The sequence below is a fragment of the Mercurialis annua genome, linkage group LG6 (assembly GCF_937616625.2).
Source record: "Mercurialis annua linkage group LG6, ddMerAnnu1.2, whole genome shotgun sequence".
Classification (NCBI taxonomy): Eukaryota; Viridiplantae; Streptophyta; class Magnoliopsida; order Malpighiales; family Euphorbiaceae; genus Mercurialis; species Mercurialis annua.
Genome location: NC_065575.1, coordinates 44979146 through 44995799, shown reverse-complemented (window position 1 = coordinate 44995799; position 16654 = coordinate 44979146). Strand labels below are relative to the sequence as shown.

The window sequence follows — 16654 nt, the reverse complement described above, 5'->3', positions numbered from 1 at the left end:
ATAAAATAAAATAAAATAAAAAAATATTCTATGAAAATTTGTAATAGAATACAAAAATATACAATAATTATTTTTATCATTAAAAAACTCATAGCACTCTAAATTTAGAATAATTAAAACTCTGGGCTTTAGAAAAGTAATAGGCCAACATAATCCCATTGGGCCTATCTCAGTACCTCACGAAATACCGAGGCCATAAAGAAGCCTGGCCCGGGTTTAGAAAAGTTTTAAAAACAAAAACGACGTCGTTAGAGTGCCGACAGAAGTACAACTAAAGTGAAGTTGCAGGTACTGACTGAGCTAGAAAAGTGAAAGTGAAGGAAGAAGAAGAAGATAATAAATTAAAGTAGTTTAATGAGCGACAAAGAAAAATGGGGAGAGAAAGTATCAGAGAAGGTAATTTCCTTATACAATTCTCTTCCTAAGAAAGGAAAACCTCAGGGACGTGAAGTTACCGTTTTAGCCTCGTTTCTCATTTCATCTCCTTCTCAAGGTCCACTCTCTATCTTGTAACCCTAATTTAAATTATTCGAAACTCCGTTGTTCCTGATAATGATAATAATATTACAGTAATCGCAATTTTTTACTGTAAATTCTCCATTAAGTGATCAATTACAGTTTGAATTTCTGTTTCGTCTATTTCAGAATTAGAAGTTGTTTCCTTAGGAACCGGTACAAAATGCATCGGCCGCTCACTGTTAAGCTCGCGAGGCGATATTGTTAACGATTCACACGCGGAGATTATTGCTCGACGAGCTTTACTGAGGTTATTATTTGTTGATGTTCTTCTGTTTAGTAGAGTGAAATTATTGCCTCTCTTATTTAGTGCATTAATTTGTGTTTTGACATTGAAATTACTAGGTTTTTCTATTCGGAGATTCAACGCCTCACTGACATTGTAAATAATAAGCTTGGAGATAGTTTTGGAACACCACAGCTTCACATTGATGACTGCAGAAACTGCATTTTTGATTTGGATCAAGATTGTTCTTTAAGTAGAGCGAAATTCAAGCTGAGAGCTGGTTGGCAACTGCATCTATACATATCTCAATTGCCATGTAATTATCAATTACATGTATCTTGTTTTGTCCTTAATAGATGGAATTTATTTCATTTTTTGGTACATTATGTTTTGTGAGGAATTTGTTCTCTTTTTATTGGCTTGTTCAGGTGGGGATGCTTCTGTTGATTCTACGTTATTATCTATGAGAAACACCTTCGCTAGAGAAGGGAATTTGACTTTGCCTCAGGGAGAGCTTGATATTAATACTGTGGATGAGCTGTTTTTAAAGGCCTCGGAGAAATACTACGGTACTCAAGGATCTTAAATGTATTTCATCTCCTTTTTTGTTACTTCATTTGCATGCTACTTCCTTTTTGTGTTGTCGGTTCTATTGAAGATGAATTATGGGTTATTGAAATGTTGTGCATCAACTCATTAGAGGTCCAGAATAATTTGTAGTTGGAAACTCCAGACTAGCATTTCTATTATCACTTACTTTTGTAGCTGTTTGTTTTATCTGTAAGTTTATTCCAAAAGAAGTGGTACTTGTCTTGACATTACCAGTCATTGATTTTTTTACTCCATTTTCATCTAAAGGTTTACAAGTCTGTGGAATGGTTCAGAGGAAGCCTGGTCGTGGTGATACGACATTGTCGGTTAGCTGCTCTGACAAGATCGCTCGTTGGAATGTACTTGGAGTTCAAGGTCAGTTAATTGCATCCATCATCGCTCTTATTTGTTTTTTTTTTCTTTGCTTTAAGTAGCTGATTTATGATAGCTTTTGGAAGTTCAGTAGCTGATTTATGATAGCTTTTGGAAGTTCAGTAACTTCATTTAATAATTCAACAGGCCTTTATTACATAATGACATAGTCATGCTACTGTAGTTGCAAGAGTTATGCATGTATTTAACTATAATATGCATGTACATAGTTCATCATCATGTGAACATGCTAATTCTTTACTTATGCAATGTTTGTAGATGTGCATATTTAATAATATCTATTATGATGCAGCATTTGGGTCGTCTTCTTGTCATACCATGTTAAATGGTCAAAATACCATTGGATTAATTAAATAAGTGGATCTCAATCCCTCTTATTCAGGAGCTCTGCTTTCCTACCTTCTTCAACCTGTTTATCTTTCCTCGATCACTGTTGGGCGATCACCTACTAGTTTCGAGGACTTTTCTGTGAAGCACCACTTACAAAAATCTTTATATGATCGGATTTTACCAATATCAAGTAAATTGCTTGCTCCCTTTCAAGTGAACAAGGTATGCAAAATACATAACATCTTCAGTAGTATGGAATAGCAGGACTTGATAGATTTAATTTTTCCTTTGTATGCCAATTGCAGCCATTTCTTTGTGTAGCTTCTACACCACCAAAGGAATTTCAGCATGCTGATACTGCTTTAGCCACTTTAACATGCGGGTATATAAATTCATTATGTTCAGTTTGTATAAAAGAACATTATCGCAGCTTGTTTTTCAGTCTGATTATTGTTGTCAATAGGTATTCCATATGCTGGAACAAATCTGGTTTGCATGAAGTTGTTCTTGGTACCACTGGGAGAAAACAAGGCACCTCTGCTAAAGGGGCCCTTTCTCCAGCTACTCAGTCATCTTTGAGCAAGTATGGTGACAAGTATGCTTCAAAAATGGCATATGCAGTTCATTGGCATTTGCACCATTATTATCTTAAGTTAATCTATCTTTTTGGTTCTAGGAAGCGATTATTGGCCATGTTCTTGACATTGGAGGGCTTGCAACATGCAGGCGCAAACAAGGAGATTTCTTATCGAGAACTCAAGGTTAATTATGATTTATTCAGTAATCTTTTGCTTTCCATTTGTATGTCGCCTTTGTGTTTTGTGGAAAAAAAAACTATTCATTGCCATAAATGGAGTAGTTAATAAAGCGGGAAGCCTTGTAGACTAGGTGCCCTATTGTTTTACCACGTGTGTTCATTTATGCTGTAAAAAGTTATTGCTTACCATTGTGGTCAATTTTATTGCAGAATAATGCGGAGGCATACTACTTAACTTCAAAAACTTTTAAGGAAACTCCGCCTTTTGACAATTGGCCATTGAAACCATTAGACTTGGAAGCCTTTTCCGTTTTGAGATAGCAAGGTATGTGATTTTCAATCTTGGTGCTATCAATATAACTTCCCCTTTGTACTGGTTGGCAATGGAGAAATAATTGCATTAAGTTGTTAATTGGGTATCCTATAATTGGAATTATATGTATCTATAAATGCTGCTCATGTGTTCCGTAAGGCAACAGCATTAGCAGACAGCAATTATTTTAGAATCATTAAGCTATAATCAAACTGTTAGATTCCATCTTAAAACCAATTGGTACTAAGTGGAGGTGCCCAACCAATATATAAACACATGTCCACTCACACACACAACCAATGTGGGATTTCCCACTTTAACACTCCCCCTCACGCGTAGCGTGTACGGGCCGAGCAACAAAGTCCCCCCTCACGTAAATCTCACGTGGGCCGGGCCAAACTCAAATTGTGTGAATGGACAAGGCTCTGATACCATGTTAGATTCCATCTTAAAACCAATTGGTGTTAAGTGGAGGTGCCCAACCAATATATAAACACATGTCCACTCACACACACAACCAATGTGGGATTTCCACTTTAACACAAACATTGATAGTGGAACTTGGAATTTAAAGTGTCTTCCAGGAGGAGTACGTCACTGGCTCACTGCTGTTGGTTTTAAGCATTGTTATCAAAATCGTACGATTCGCTTCGATTCACCCCCAAATCGATTCAAATCTATGAATGAATCACAAATTAAACCGAATCAGTACAGAATCTACCAAACCTATAGTGAATTGTAATGAATCTATGATTCGTGCGATTCACCCTCATTCATTAAACAAATTTTTTGAAATTAAATTATTGCAATTAGACAAAATTTCGAGAATTGAATTTGAAATTGAATTCAATTTTGCAAATTAATAAAAATGCTTTATTAAAAACCCAATCAAATTGATTTGGAGACGAATTCTTTTAAGTTGGTGTTTTTCTCTAGCTATCATCAGACCACCATTCATCCCGTATCAAAAATAGCAGTGCTTAGAATTGCCCCTCTTTTTTGATGTGATTTGGAAATTCAAATTTCATCAGAGAGAGTGAAAACTGAGAATAAATGGCAAAGGATACATCTAGGATATTCTTTGATTTATTGTTGTTGACCATCTCGAAAATGATATTCATCGACGATCTCTCCATTTGCAACCACTGGAGATGAGATGTTCTGCATTCGCTGAGGAGTCGACATATTGTGCAACTCTCTATTTGCAACCAAGCTGAGAGTGATGTCCTGTATTCATCTAGCAGACGATATATCTTGCAACCACTGAAGATATGATGTTCATGTAACCAAAATGGTAGTTTTCCAAACTCCTTATGGTACATTGACTTTGAATGTTGAACTCGATTACTTTTAAACCAAAAATCCATTTGTAAAAATAATAATAATTATTCTTAGTTATGCTTAAAAAGGTTAATTTTTTTAATGTTGAACTGGATTACTTTTAAACTGAAAATCCATTTGTAAAAATAATAAGTATTATTCTTAGTTATGCTTAAAAAGGTAAAATAGAAGTTATTTAAAATTATTATTTTAATGTTATTATTTGTGCTGTGCGGTAGAATATATCCTTAGAATAAAAACTTTTGACCAAATTTAATGGAAAATTAAGGTTGTGATGATGTGGCAAAGTTTGTAGTAAACAAGTGATTATTTCACTCATCGTTTCAATAAATGTTTATAATATTAAAACAATTAATTATTTTTAATTTATTAATTATTTTAATATTATAAACATCTTATTAATTTATTATGCTGTTGATGTGGCACAATCTTTCTTTGAATATTCAAAAAAAGCTATTGTTTGATGTGAGAATTGATGAGTGTTTATCCCATAATTTTTACAACAAAACAATGAATATCTACGGTAATTTTTTTTTTAATTATGATTTGTATTTTTGTCATTGAATTTTTTACATGAATAACACACTATTGGTTTATCGTACGAACGTCATGGTGTAACGGTTGTATTATATAATTTTTTCGGAACTGAGACAAGTACATATTTGGCCTTTATTTACACGTCTGAATCATCAAAATCACTCAACCACTGCTACTTGTTGGCTGCCATGTCATTTTCTTGTGGGAATTTTATTTTCTTGTACCTCATTACTGGCAAAACAACTTTTTTAAAGAGAAATTATTAGTGTAAGCAATTTGTAATGATGTTAATACTTTTTATTTTAAACTTAAATTATACTGTACTAGTAACTTATTTTGTTATAATGAACTATTCTTTTTGATCCATAATATTATTGCATTTGAGTTGGTCCATAATATTTGTCACTTTAGCATATTAAAAGAGTATTAATTGCTATTTTTTCATGTTTGTCCCTAATTAATTTATTGAAAGAATAAAACAGCACAAATAAAAATAATAATCATAAATGTTAAACAAGTTTTAAGATAAAAATAACTTGGCATCGTTTGGATTGATGAATTCTAAACGATGGCTTTTAAATAATCAATGGATTTGGACAAAATCCATCGTTTGCCTCAAAAAAAAATTAATAGAATCCATGTATTTATAAATTCCCTCATTTTCTATAATCCATTATTTTTGAGGGTTTTGATTTCCCACCTACTAGGTGGGAAAGTCCAAATCCACCATTTTTTATGAATGATGGATTGTTATACTATTTATTTTTTCCCATAAATAATATTAAAAACCATTGATTTTATTTTCAATCCAAACGATGGAATTTTAAAATCAATGGATTTAAATTCCATTGATTTAGAATCCATCGATTTTGTTAAAATCTATGGATTTTAAAAACCCTCAATCCAAACGGTGTCTTAGTAAAAATATCTAAGAATTAAAACATAAATTATTTTTTTAGTTTTTATGTTAAAATTAAATGAGATAATTATTATACACCGGAGGGACTAATAGCTTTAAATCCAGATCTAGGATTGGGATTAAGTTGTGTAGTCCGAGTCGGGTGGGGGTAAGAGTTTGGGTCTGGGTTCGGAGTGTTTATGGCGGGGACCAGAATTTGAGTGTAAAGTCTAAGGTTTGAGGTTGATGGTAGGATTTTAAATTATGGGGACAAGGTACGGGACTTATGGTCCAAAATTGGAGGTTGGGGGCGTAGAATTAGGAGTATATTAGTATAAAGTACTTTTTTCTTTATATACTCCCCCGTCCCAATAGAGTTGTCCATTTTATCTTTATCACACAGTTTAAGAAAAGCAATTATTGTTTATAAATTTTAAGAAATTTTCCTTACTTTTCTTGTCATACCCCTATTTAATATAGATTTCACTTACAATTTACTTTCAATTTACTTATTAGTGGATTTTAAATAGGGGTAATATAGAAAAGTTAAGTGTAAAAATTAGTTACTTTTTGAAAGTGGACAAGAGTTTTGGGACAAAAAAAATTCTCAAAGTGGACAACTCTATTGGGACGGAGGGAGTAATATTTTTCGTATTTGAAAAATTATTTTAGTTCATAATATTTAGGCCAAATGTCGTAAAAAGGCCAAACCTTTCAAAGTTTCACAAAGTCCTGACCTTTTAATTTTGTCGATTTTGTCCAAAAACTGATTATTTGGTTTCACAAAAGTCCTGACCTTTCAATTTTGTCGATTTTGGCCATAAATGAATTATTTGATTTCACAAAAGTCCTGGCCTTTCAATATATGTGCATGCCATGTAGGCGCCACATAGGCAAATTGAAATCAAATTGAAAGTTGGCCACAATTGAAACCAAATAATCTATTTTTGGCCAAAATGGATAAAATTAAAAGGTCAGGACTTTTGTGAAATTTTTATGAAAGGTTTGGCCTTTTATGACATTTAGCCTAATATTTATCACTTTAAAATAACAAGAGAGTATTTATTATTATTATTTTAATTTTATCCCTAACAATAAATATCTTAATAAAACTAGAAAGACTATTCAAATATAAAAATAGTATAATCAATATAGATAATTTAGTAAAAATACATACAAATCAAAACATATTTATTGCTTTATTAATCCATGTGAAATGGCGAAATGCGACAAATATTATGAATCGGAATAAATATTAATCATTAAGAATAAATAAATTTCTTACTTTTTTATTTTATTTTATTTAATTAATATTTTTTCTTTTTAGATGATAATTTCTTTTTGTTGAAATAATGAACTTGACTGTTAAAATAATCCAGTTTCAATCAAAATGATCCTTTGTTATAAATTGGGGGGCAAATATTTTTAGGCTTCTTTAAATAAGTACCCTACATGGCTATACTTAATTAAATTTTTACTGTTAACCAAAAAAAAGTTGATGACATACTTTTTAAGTTTCTAAATTGCACAAATAACTTTATGATATTTGAGGATTACTGTCAACTATAAAAAAGGGAAGGAAGTGGTTACAAGAATCAAAATCTCCTACAAAATCTCAAAGCATAAATATATAGCAATTAATATTTAAAAATCTTTAATAATCCTTAATTATAGCAACTGATAATTTGAATTATATGCCATAAACGGCAAAAGGGAAACCAAAAAAATAAAATAATTAAAAAAATAAAAACAACAAGTATTTGAGAAATAAAAAAAATCCAGCAAAACAAGAAATTCAAATGTAATTCCATATATAATGGCAAATACATGATTATTTAAATACATGATTCTTAAAAAATAAATAACAATTTTTTTAAAACTAGCTGTAATTATTTTTTCAACAAAAAAACGATTTGATTTTTTTTAAATAATAAAATTTTACTAATAGTTACCTAATGGTTAACTAATATGAAAATTAACAAATTTTTTATTTTATAAATGTAAGAATGACAACATTGAAAGTTCTGATATGACGGAGTATGGAAGGAAGATCTTTATGTAGACATTGGTTTTACTTTTCAGTTAACTAATAGTATACTATGAATCATTAAAAATATCAATTTGTTCTTAATAACTTAACATTAGGTTGAAAAAATAAAGTTAATATGAAATTAACATGCAGTTAACTAATAGTATGCTATTACTCATTAAATAGGCACAATTAGTTAACTATTAGTCACATATTAGTTAATTGTAATTAAAAAAAGTAATTATCAATATATATTCATATTTCATATAAAAATTCATACAAAGTCAGTTAACTATTAATTAACCATTAAAAAACATATAGTTAACCTTAATTATTTGTACATCATTGCCAATATCCCAATTATAATAAAAAAAGACAACAGCTGCTAGACACCGCGCCTTCGTTTATCGTTCGCTTTCGTTCATCATTCGCCTATCTTCGTCCCACTCCAACGACTGCTTTCTTCGTTCAACTCAAACCGCCTTCGTTCATCGTTTTTTTCATCAGTTTGCAGAAAAAAACTGCAATATAAAAAATAACAAAGAAGATTCGTCTCCTCCATGGCTTCATATCTGCGATTTTTGGACATACGGCGGCAGCTTGGCAGCGGCGGGCTTGAGACAAATAGTTAGCTGAGGGCTGCAGCAAAAACGAACACGATGGCGGTCGCGATGGCGGAGGGCTTGCGTCGGAGGCGGGCTGAGAGAGATGAAGAGATTTCTCGGTTGGAGGTGGGTTTTTTGGCAGCCCTTGTTTTCGTCATTTTCAGAAGATATTCAACCTAATTTCTAAACAAAATAGGGAATATTTTGTTAGTGATAGTATTTACAGATTGAAGGCAAGAATCTATGAAAAAAATATGAGGAAAAGGAAAGTGCATATAAGGTCCCAAAAATCTAGAGAAAATCTTAAGAAATAAGAAAGTAACGAATTGATTGTGGATTTGCTGAATTAACAGTTAAGTATTTGTCAAATTTATAAACTTATTTGTGTAAAACATATATTGTTAAATCAAAAGAAAAAGTTTGTAACCGTAAAAAATTAAAATGAATTTGGTCACCGTAAAAACCATAATATTTTGGCCCAAAACAGTATATGGGCTAATTTTCTCATATTTTTAAGAGAAAAAATCATAATTACCCGTACGGTGGATACTTAATCCCACTTATACTGTTTGACCAAACCGAATTGATGACCTACGGCGCTGACTCATCTTTCTTTCACAATTAACTTTCTTAAACTGAAAAATACAAATTTCTAATAATAGAACAATACAACTCTTCCTAATCCAACAAGTCGTCCTTTTCCTATTTCTTCTTAAATCTCCACGACGATCTGTCGATATTTGAGTAATTTTTTCACTCGAGAGTGTAGATTCAAAAATTAATGACTTGATCGAGAGAAAAATGCGTCGTCAATGTTCCGAGCTAATCGCCTCCGAGAACTTCACTTCATTCACCATAGTAGATCTCGCCAGTCTTACTCCCATTCTCCGGTTAATTTTGCTGTATGGGTCTTGATCTGTTTGTGTTTTTGGGTTTTTTTGCTTTTTATGATCTTGGTACTCTTGATTGCTTTTTATGATGTAATCTTTGATTTTTAGTTCAACATTTCTTGAAATCAGGTTTTGTTTTACGGTTTCATCTGTTTATTGAGGTTGTATATTAGATAAGCATTTGGGTTTGGAAAAAATAATCTGTTTCTTTTAAATTATTGGTTTTATTTTAGTTTACTAATAGCTCACTAATAGTTTAATAATCCATTATTAGATCAATTAAAACTAACTAATATATTTTAGGTTTCTTAATTTGAATATAATTAAAATACTAGTCTGACTAGTTAGTTGATTAAATTTATAAAAATATTATTAATATCAGAACAAACAATTGACTATTAATCAAAAACTAGAGCAGTAAAAGGAATGTTAATGAAGAACATTTAGAAATGAATCATTTTTTAGTGAAATGATAGTAAACTACTAATTTTTTAGTAAATCAGTAGTGAACCGATAGTAAACCAATAATAAATTTATTTTTTTAATATACCGATAGTCAGTCGATAGTAAACCGACAGTCAACCGATAGTAAACCGACAGTCATACGATAGTACACTGGTAGTCAACGGATAGTAAACCGATAATCAACCAATAATAAACCGGTAATCCACGGATAGTAAACCGGTAGTCAACGGATAATAAATCGGTAATCAACTGATATTAAACTGATAGTGAACCGGTAGTCAACTGATATTAAACCGATAGTTAACTAATAAAAAACCGATAGTTAACCAATAATAAATAGATAGTGAACTGATAATAAACTAATAATAAATTTGTATTTTAAGTATAAAGTATAATTAATTTATTATCCGTTTACTAACAGTTTACTATCCGTTTGCTAAAAGATAGATTAATTTACTAACCGTTTACTAACAATTTACTATCGTTTTACTAAAAAGATAAAAAATTTAAAATTATTAAAATTAAGATGTTACATTGTAATTTCATTATTATTTTGTGCCAAATTAAATGGGCAAAAAAAAACCTTTGTTGAATTCATTTATGGGTCATACAATTCATATGTCTCTCGGGTCTTTTTTCTGTAGAACTCCGTCATCTATCTGAGGCAAAGTGTAAAATGGAGACTTTTTTCTGAAATAAAGACCACTAATAAAGCACAATAAAAACATATCAAATTTTCTAATTTTAGTTATTAATCAGTTTTTGTTAATCAGTTTTCAATTTTCCAATTTCTCATTAAAACATGTTAATTATTTTTTATGTTTTGTTTTTTTCTAATTAATGTTCAAGTTAGAGTGATCAAGTCAAACTGTAACCCAACTGCTCCACCAAAATAGCTATTGCTATTGCGCCCACATCTTCACCGTCACAATCCACAAATTGATCACTCTGCCATACACCTCCATAGAAGCTACCGCTGGATCTTTAAAAATCACTCCCCAACCAACGCCAGCAACACCTAATCCGAAACCCAAATATCTAGCAATTCGATTTTAACAACTACCCAGAAACGAAATCAACTTCCAATTAACAAATAAAGTTAATAAAACCAACAAAATTAATAATAAAAATTACACAGGAATGCTGCATAGTCTATTTTCATCTCATCATCTCATTTTTGCTTCTGCTTCAAGTGCTTCAATGATCGAAGAGCTGACTAGCGGCTCATCACCGCCGTAGCCGCCATCTAAGAAGAAAAAAACAGAGCGAGAGAGAGAAAAGCCACGCGAGAAAGAACAAGATTGAAAGTGAAAAGGGAATTGCAATTCAATTACATGCAAGCCTAAGATGAAAGAAATTAAAACCACCGTGTTAATGATTATGATTAACAGTATTTTAGCAGCACAATAAAATAAGTTTAAAAGGAAATTAAAGTTTGAAGTAATTTTGAAGGAGGAATGACCGGACCGTATATGTGGGATTATTTAGGGCTGCAACAGTGCTGGGCCTAATTTCCTCTATTTTTAACCTTTTCTAACATGATTTCCAATAGATTGTTATTTTTGAAGCGTTTTAAAATATTAAGGTATATTAAAAAATCTGATAGGATTTTGTTCATTATAATATTGGGATGGTTGTTGTAATTATCCTTGATAGTATATAGTAGGAGCATATAAAAACGAAACGAAACAAAAAATATGTATTTAGTTTGGTTTTTAAGAATTTTGGTTAGATTTTAACTTTTTTATTGAGAAAACCAAACTAACAGAATACATAATATATTAATTTTTTTATATAATATATCATTAAATTTGAAGTTTCTAAGTGATCATTTTGTTTCATATTTATCTAATTGTCTTAGATTCGAATCACAAGATAAGTGTATCATCGAACCGTCGGTTTTTCTTATCATTTTTCGCCATGTTTGGTATATATTGGTAACCAACCGAATTGAACCAATTTTTTTTTTCTTTTCAATTCAGTTTTCATTTGGTGCTTTGGAGTGTTGAGAACCATATGGTTTGGGTGTGCATCGACCTAATTATAATATATATATATATATATATATATATATATATATATATATATCTTGATTTCAAAGAGTCTAATTAATTTCTTAATAACAAAAAAACGTATGAGTAATTCGTTACATGAAAGAAACAAGTGGAGTTAGGCAGCTAGGAAGGTATGCTTCAACTAAGATTTGAGAGGAGGGCCATAATAAAAGAAAATTGAAAATTATTTAGAATTAGGCTTCTAAATATATACTATATAGCAAGAAATATGAGATTATTTAAATATGAAAATAATATGTGAAGATGGATTATGTGTATAATTATATGTTTCATTTGCTGAACAACAACATACGCCAAGCTCTTAACTGATAGAAAAGCTAAATCAATCAATCAAGCAACTTACTTAATTTTTATTTTATTATTTATTTATCAAAAATAAATAAATTAAGCTAGTTGAAATTTTTGGAAAAGTATTATCAGCAGAATATAAATAGTAATTATAAGAAGCAGCAATAGGAGTAGTCATTTTAAAATGATATCCAGACAGGACCATATATATATATACACTATATTATAAAGTCCATATTCACATGATGTAACTTAATTATAATATATATATATATATATATATATATAGTGATGGTAATATTAAAAACATCAATCTATCAATTCAAAAATCAAGTTTTACTTGAGTTTTCTAGTCAACTTCCAACGTGCTTTCTACTAATTAAACCCACTAAGTAATTTTTTTCTCCAATTTGCAAAGGATGTTCTTATTAATGGCCTCCATTGAGTTAAATTATTTAGAAAGAATCACATCATTTTATCATAAAAGCGAAATTAATTATAAATTTTTAGATGCTTTTTTTTAGTTTGCTAAATAGATTTTGACTTTTGTAGATATGTTGTTTAAAATTTTAATCTTATAAAAATATGTTAGCCTTGTGTTACTAGATACACCACAAAGGTCACTGCCGCCCTCAATTTGGATCATTAGTGGCAAATTCATAAAACTGGTTCAAATTTTGGAGTTATTTTAAAAGACTCAATTTTATTATCTATTTTTTAATTCGATTTTTGTTTACAAATCCACCAATTCACTGTTATAATTCAAATAATTAAGTTTAAAACTATGTTTGCATAATATTTTTGAAAATTATAGTTTTTAAATGGAGGTGGTTTAATTGAGTTTTAACGGAATGTATTTTATTTTGTTACTATTCACGTTTGGAAGGTTAAGGTGAAAAAATGACATAATGGAGGCGATAAAAGAATTTTTTGACACATCATGTATATAACTAAAATTATAATCATAGTGTACTAAAAGTAATAATAGAAAATATAATATAATATTTTATAAATATTTACACAGCTGAAACTATAATAAATATTATGAATTAAATTATACCAATATTCTCTGTATAATTTACTAAAATATATTAAAATTACACATATCGAGGTATTATTACATTTTATAAAAGGTTAGTTCCATATAAAATCACCATTTTTAAACTTTTTTTCATTTTAATTACATCATTTAAATAAATCATCATCTTTATTTTTTGCAAATCTATCACGAATGTGAAAATTCGGTATATCTTTGTTAACTCGACAACCGGAATCAACAAGCAAAGAGTAAGATGAATGTATTTTTTTATGTTTATTAGGGCATTAGTCAGAGTAGAATATTTATTTGAGAGAAGACACCAAATTTTCTCATAGCTGATAGAGTTGTAAAAAAATGAAAAATAGTGATTTTATTTGACACTTTTTAAAGGATATAATTAAAATGAAAACATGTGTAAATGTGGTAATTTTATATAAAATTAACTTTTTTATAAATAAACTAAAATATTATGCCGCTAATTTACTAATGTTTACTAGAAAAAGACAATAATAGAATAGTATAAATACACTGACAATATAATAAAAATACACACATCAAAATATACCTATATTTTATTTCGATAAATTAAAATTATACCAATATTATATTAATAATTTGTTTAAGAATTAAGAGCCCTTAATGAAAAGTTTCTTATCTATAACATATATAAAAGCGCGGATGAGGGGAGATGGAGGGGGTCAGACACATTTATGTTAATATCTATTTTACTATATAAAATATACTTATTAATTAAAAAATTATTAAAATAACTATTAGAGTTAATTAAACTCAGAATACTAACTAAAATAAACTAATAGCTCTCTCCATCTTACAAAAATAGCCCAAATTAAATTTGTGCAGGAATTAAGTAATAGACTTTAAATTAGCTAGTTTTAATTAACTTTTTTACCTTTAAATTAATTATCAAGATATTTTAAATAATTTTAATTATATATTTTAAAAACACCAATTGCTTATTGAGAATACAAATAAATTTTAAAAAATTAAATTTATTATTAATTTTTATATTGAATCAAGTGATTTTTAATGATGATTAAGAAAATATAATTTGAGTGGTTAAATTGATGAAGGATAAAGTTGACAACTCAACTTAACTAATAAAATTAAAATAAAAACTTAGTCTATTTTTTAAGACGCCCAAAATAGCAATTTGGCCCATCTTTGTGGGATGGAGTAAGTATAATACCATATCCAGATAATTGTTTACAATACCAACTAAAATAGGCTATTTTAATATTTTATAATTATTATTTTAATTATTATCTAATTATAATTAAAAGAAATTATTATTTGATATTAATTAGATTATTCCTAATTGACTAACTAAAATTTCTATTCATCATTGATTTAGCGCTTAATTTATAAAAATATCTAACCTTTTTAACTTTTTTTGTTTATATTTTAAATTTATTAACTTTATTTCATTTTTTAATTTTCAATCTCAATTGTAGTCATTTTTTAAATTGAAGTTTTTTCATTAAAAAATCCAATATGTTTTTCATATTTGACACATAGTTCTCAAGTTTAGAATTTTTCATAAAAACTTTAAAAGATTATTTAGATTAATTACGTGTTAAAAGGACGTGATGATTTTACCGTGATCGGGGTAGTTTTTGCTTCAACCTGTCAAGAAAGAATAAGTTAGAATGATCCGGACCGGTGTTGATCGAATACACTTCAATGCGTAAGTCAGATATGTTTGAGTGAGTAGCCTTTAGTATTGATACTGGTGTAAGTAAATTTGTGGGAGTAGATTCAGATTTGGACTAATAATAATAATTCGTATCTCTCCCTTCCTTATGCAGCATATATTTTTCATAATAAACCAAATTTTCCTTTGTGATTTCCTTTCCTTTTCATCTTTGCGAAAGGATATTATTCCAAAAATGCTACGTGGAGGAACTAGATAGTAACCAAAATTATTTTAAATTTGCATTCAAAAACAAAAATTAAACCTAGCATTTTCCCAAAATATTTTGTTTAGAATATTATTCCAAAATTTGCTATTGATATGTTTGACATATTTTAGTAACATTTTGTTTAAGGAAAATATTTTATAACTTACCTTCTATAACTATCTTTATGTGGCAATATTTTATTTGTCCATTTTTCTTAAAAATATGCATCTTTTGAACCAATTTTCAATTCACGCGGGTTAAAAAAGGCGAGTTACAAAAATAAATTATATAACATTACTATATTTTTAATTCACTAGTTAACTTATGTTGCTCCAAAATTACAAGAAACTAAGTTAAACTTTTTGAGATGAAACTAAGTAAAATTCAATTGCGCATAGTTAATTGCTCTTTAATAATGTTTAATTCAATGTTTAGATACTATATAGGTGGAAGACGAACCGTTCGAAGACAAATATTGGGTGTCAAGACATCTTTCTTCTGTAGAGGAGAAAGAAAAAAAACAGACAATGGACGAGAAAGTAAGTTCATCTATCATAGTATATGGGTGTATATAAACGTATATAACTTTTAAGAAAACTTGTTTTGTTTAAAATGACATAAAAATTAGGTTTATTTATTCATAAAAGATCAATTTTTTTGATTATTTAATTATTTACGGCTAATTTATATAAATTTTATCAATTATAACTTAGTTTTGATAAATTTATTTTAATAGTAGCCAACTAGACAATTTTATTATAAAAAAACTTCGGTTTATTACTTTTTTAATTATAAACGAACCTAATTTTTTCCAGTCGAAGATAGTTATCAAAATTAGGTTACAAACTGATAAAATTTTACAAGGATTGATCATAAATAAAAAAAAGGCTTAATGGCAAAAAAAAACCCAAACCTTTACAACTTTTTGCAATTATATCTAAACCTTTTAATTTTTGCAATAATATACAAATTGCATTATTTTGTTGCAATAACATCCAAATTACACTTTTTATGTGATTTTTTTGAGTTTTTTGCCATTTTTTGGGACTTTTATTATATTATTATACATCAAAACATAATAATAGCCTAATATCTTAATTGAAAACAACAAGTTTAGTCATCAATTTGGCTATTATTGCTAAAAAAAATGCAATTTGGATATTATTGCAACAAAAAATTGTAATTTGGATATTATTGCAAAAATTAAAAAGTTTGGATATAATTGCAACAAGTCGTAAAGGTTTGGGCTTATTTTACCATTAGGCCTAAAAAAAATAGAAAGATTTATTATTTCAATGTGTTTCCATTGAGTTTTGGGTACTATTAAATTATACTTATTGAATTTAAGCTATAATTAACAAAATTAAAAGATTTGATCATAATTAGAAAAGGTGATTTTTTTTGAGTATTTATGAGTAAATAAGCCGAAAATTAAAGGTAAG

At 28.9% G+C, this 16654-nt stretch overlaps 1 protein-coding gene across 2 annotated transcripts; it reads left to right on the top strand.

Moving 5' to 3' along the window:
- The first annotated feature begins 281 nt into the window (after window positions 1-281).
- On the top strand, window positions 282-3284 carry LOC126685857 (tRNA-specific adenosine deaminase TAD1). Of its 2 annotated transcripts, none has more exons than XR_007643744.2 (10): window positions 282-493; window positions 646-766; window positions 862-1058; window positions 1171-1311; window positions 1601-1708; window positions 2109-2278; window positions 2362-2438; window positions 2520-2644; window positions 2733-2817; window positions 3024-3284. XR_007643744.2 is itself a non-coding variant. In XM_050379833.2 (10 exons), exons 1-10 carry the CDS (start codon window positions 355-357, stop codon window positions 3132-3134), a joined length of 1269 nt encoding a protein of 422 aa, XP_050235790.1. In that variant the 5' UTR covers window positions 285-354; the 3' UTR covers window positions 3135-3284. The 2 variants fall into 2 exon arrangements, 1 of the variants encoding a protein (XP_050235790.1); XM_050379833.2 differs by having other exon boundaries at window positions 285-493; window positions 2520-2639.
- The last annotated feature ends 13370 nt before the right edge of the window (window positions 3285-16654 follow it).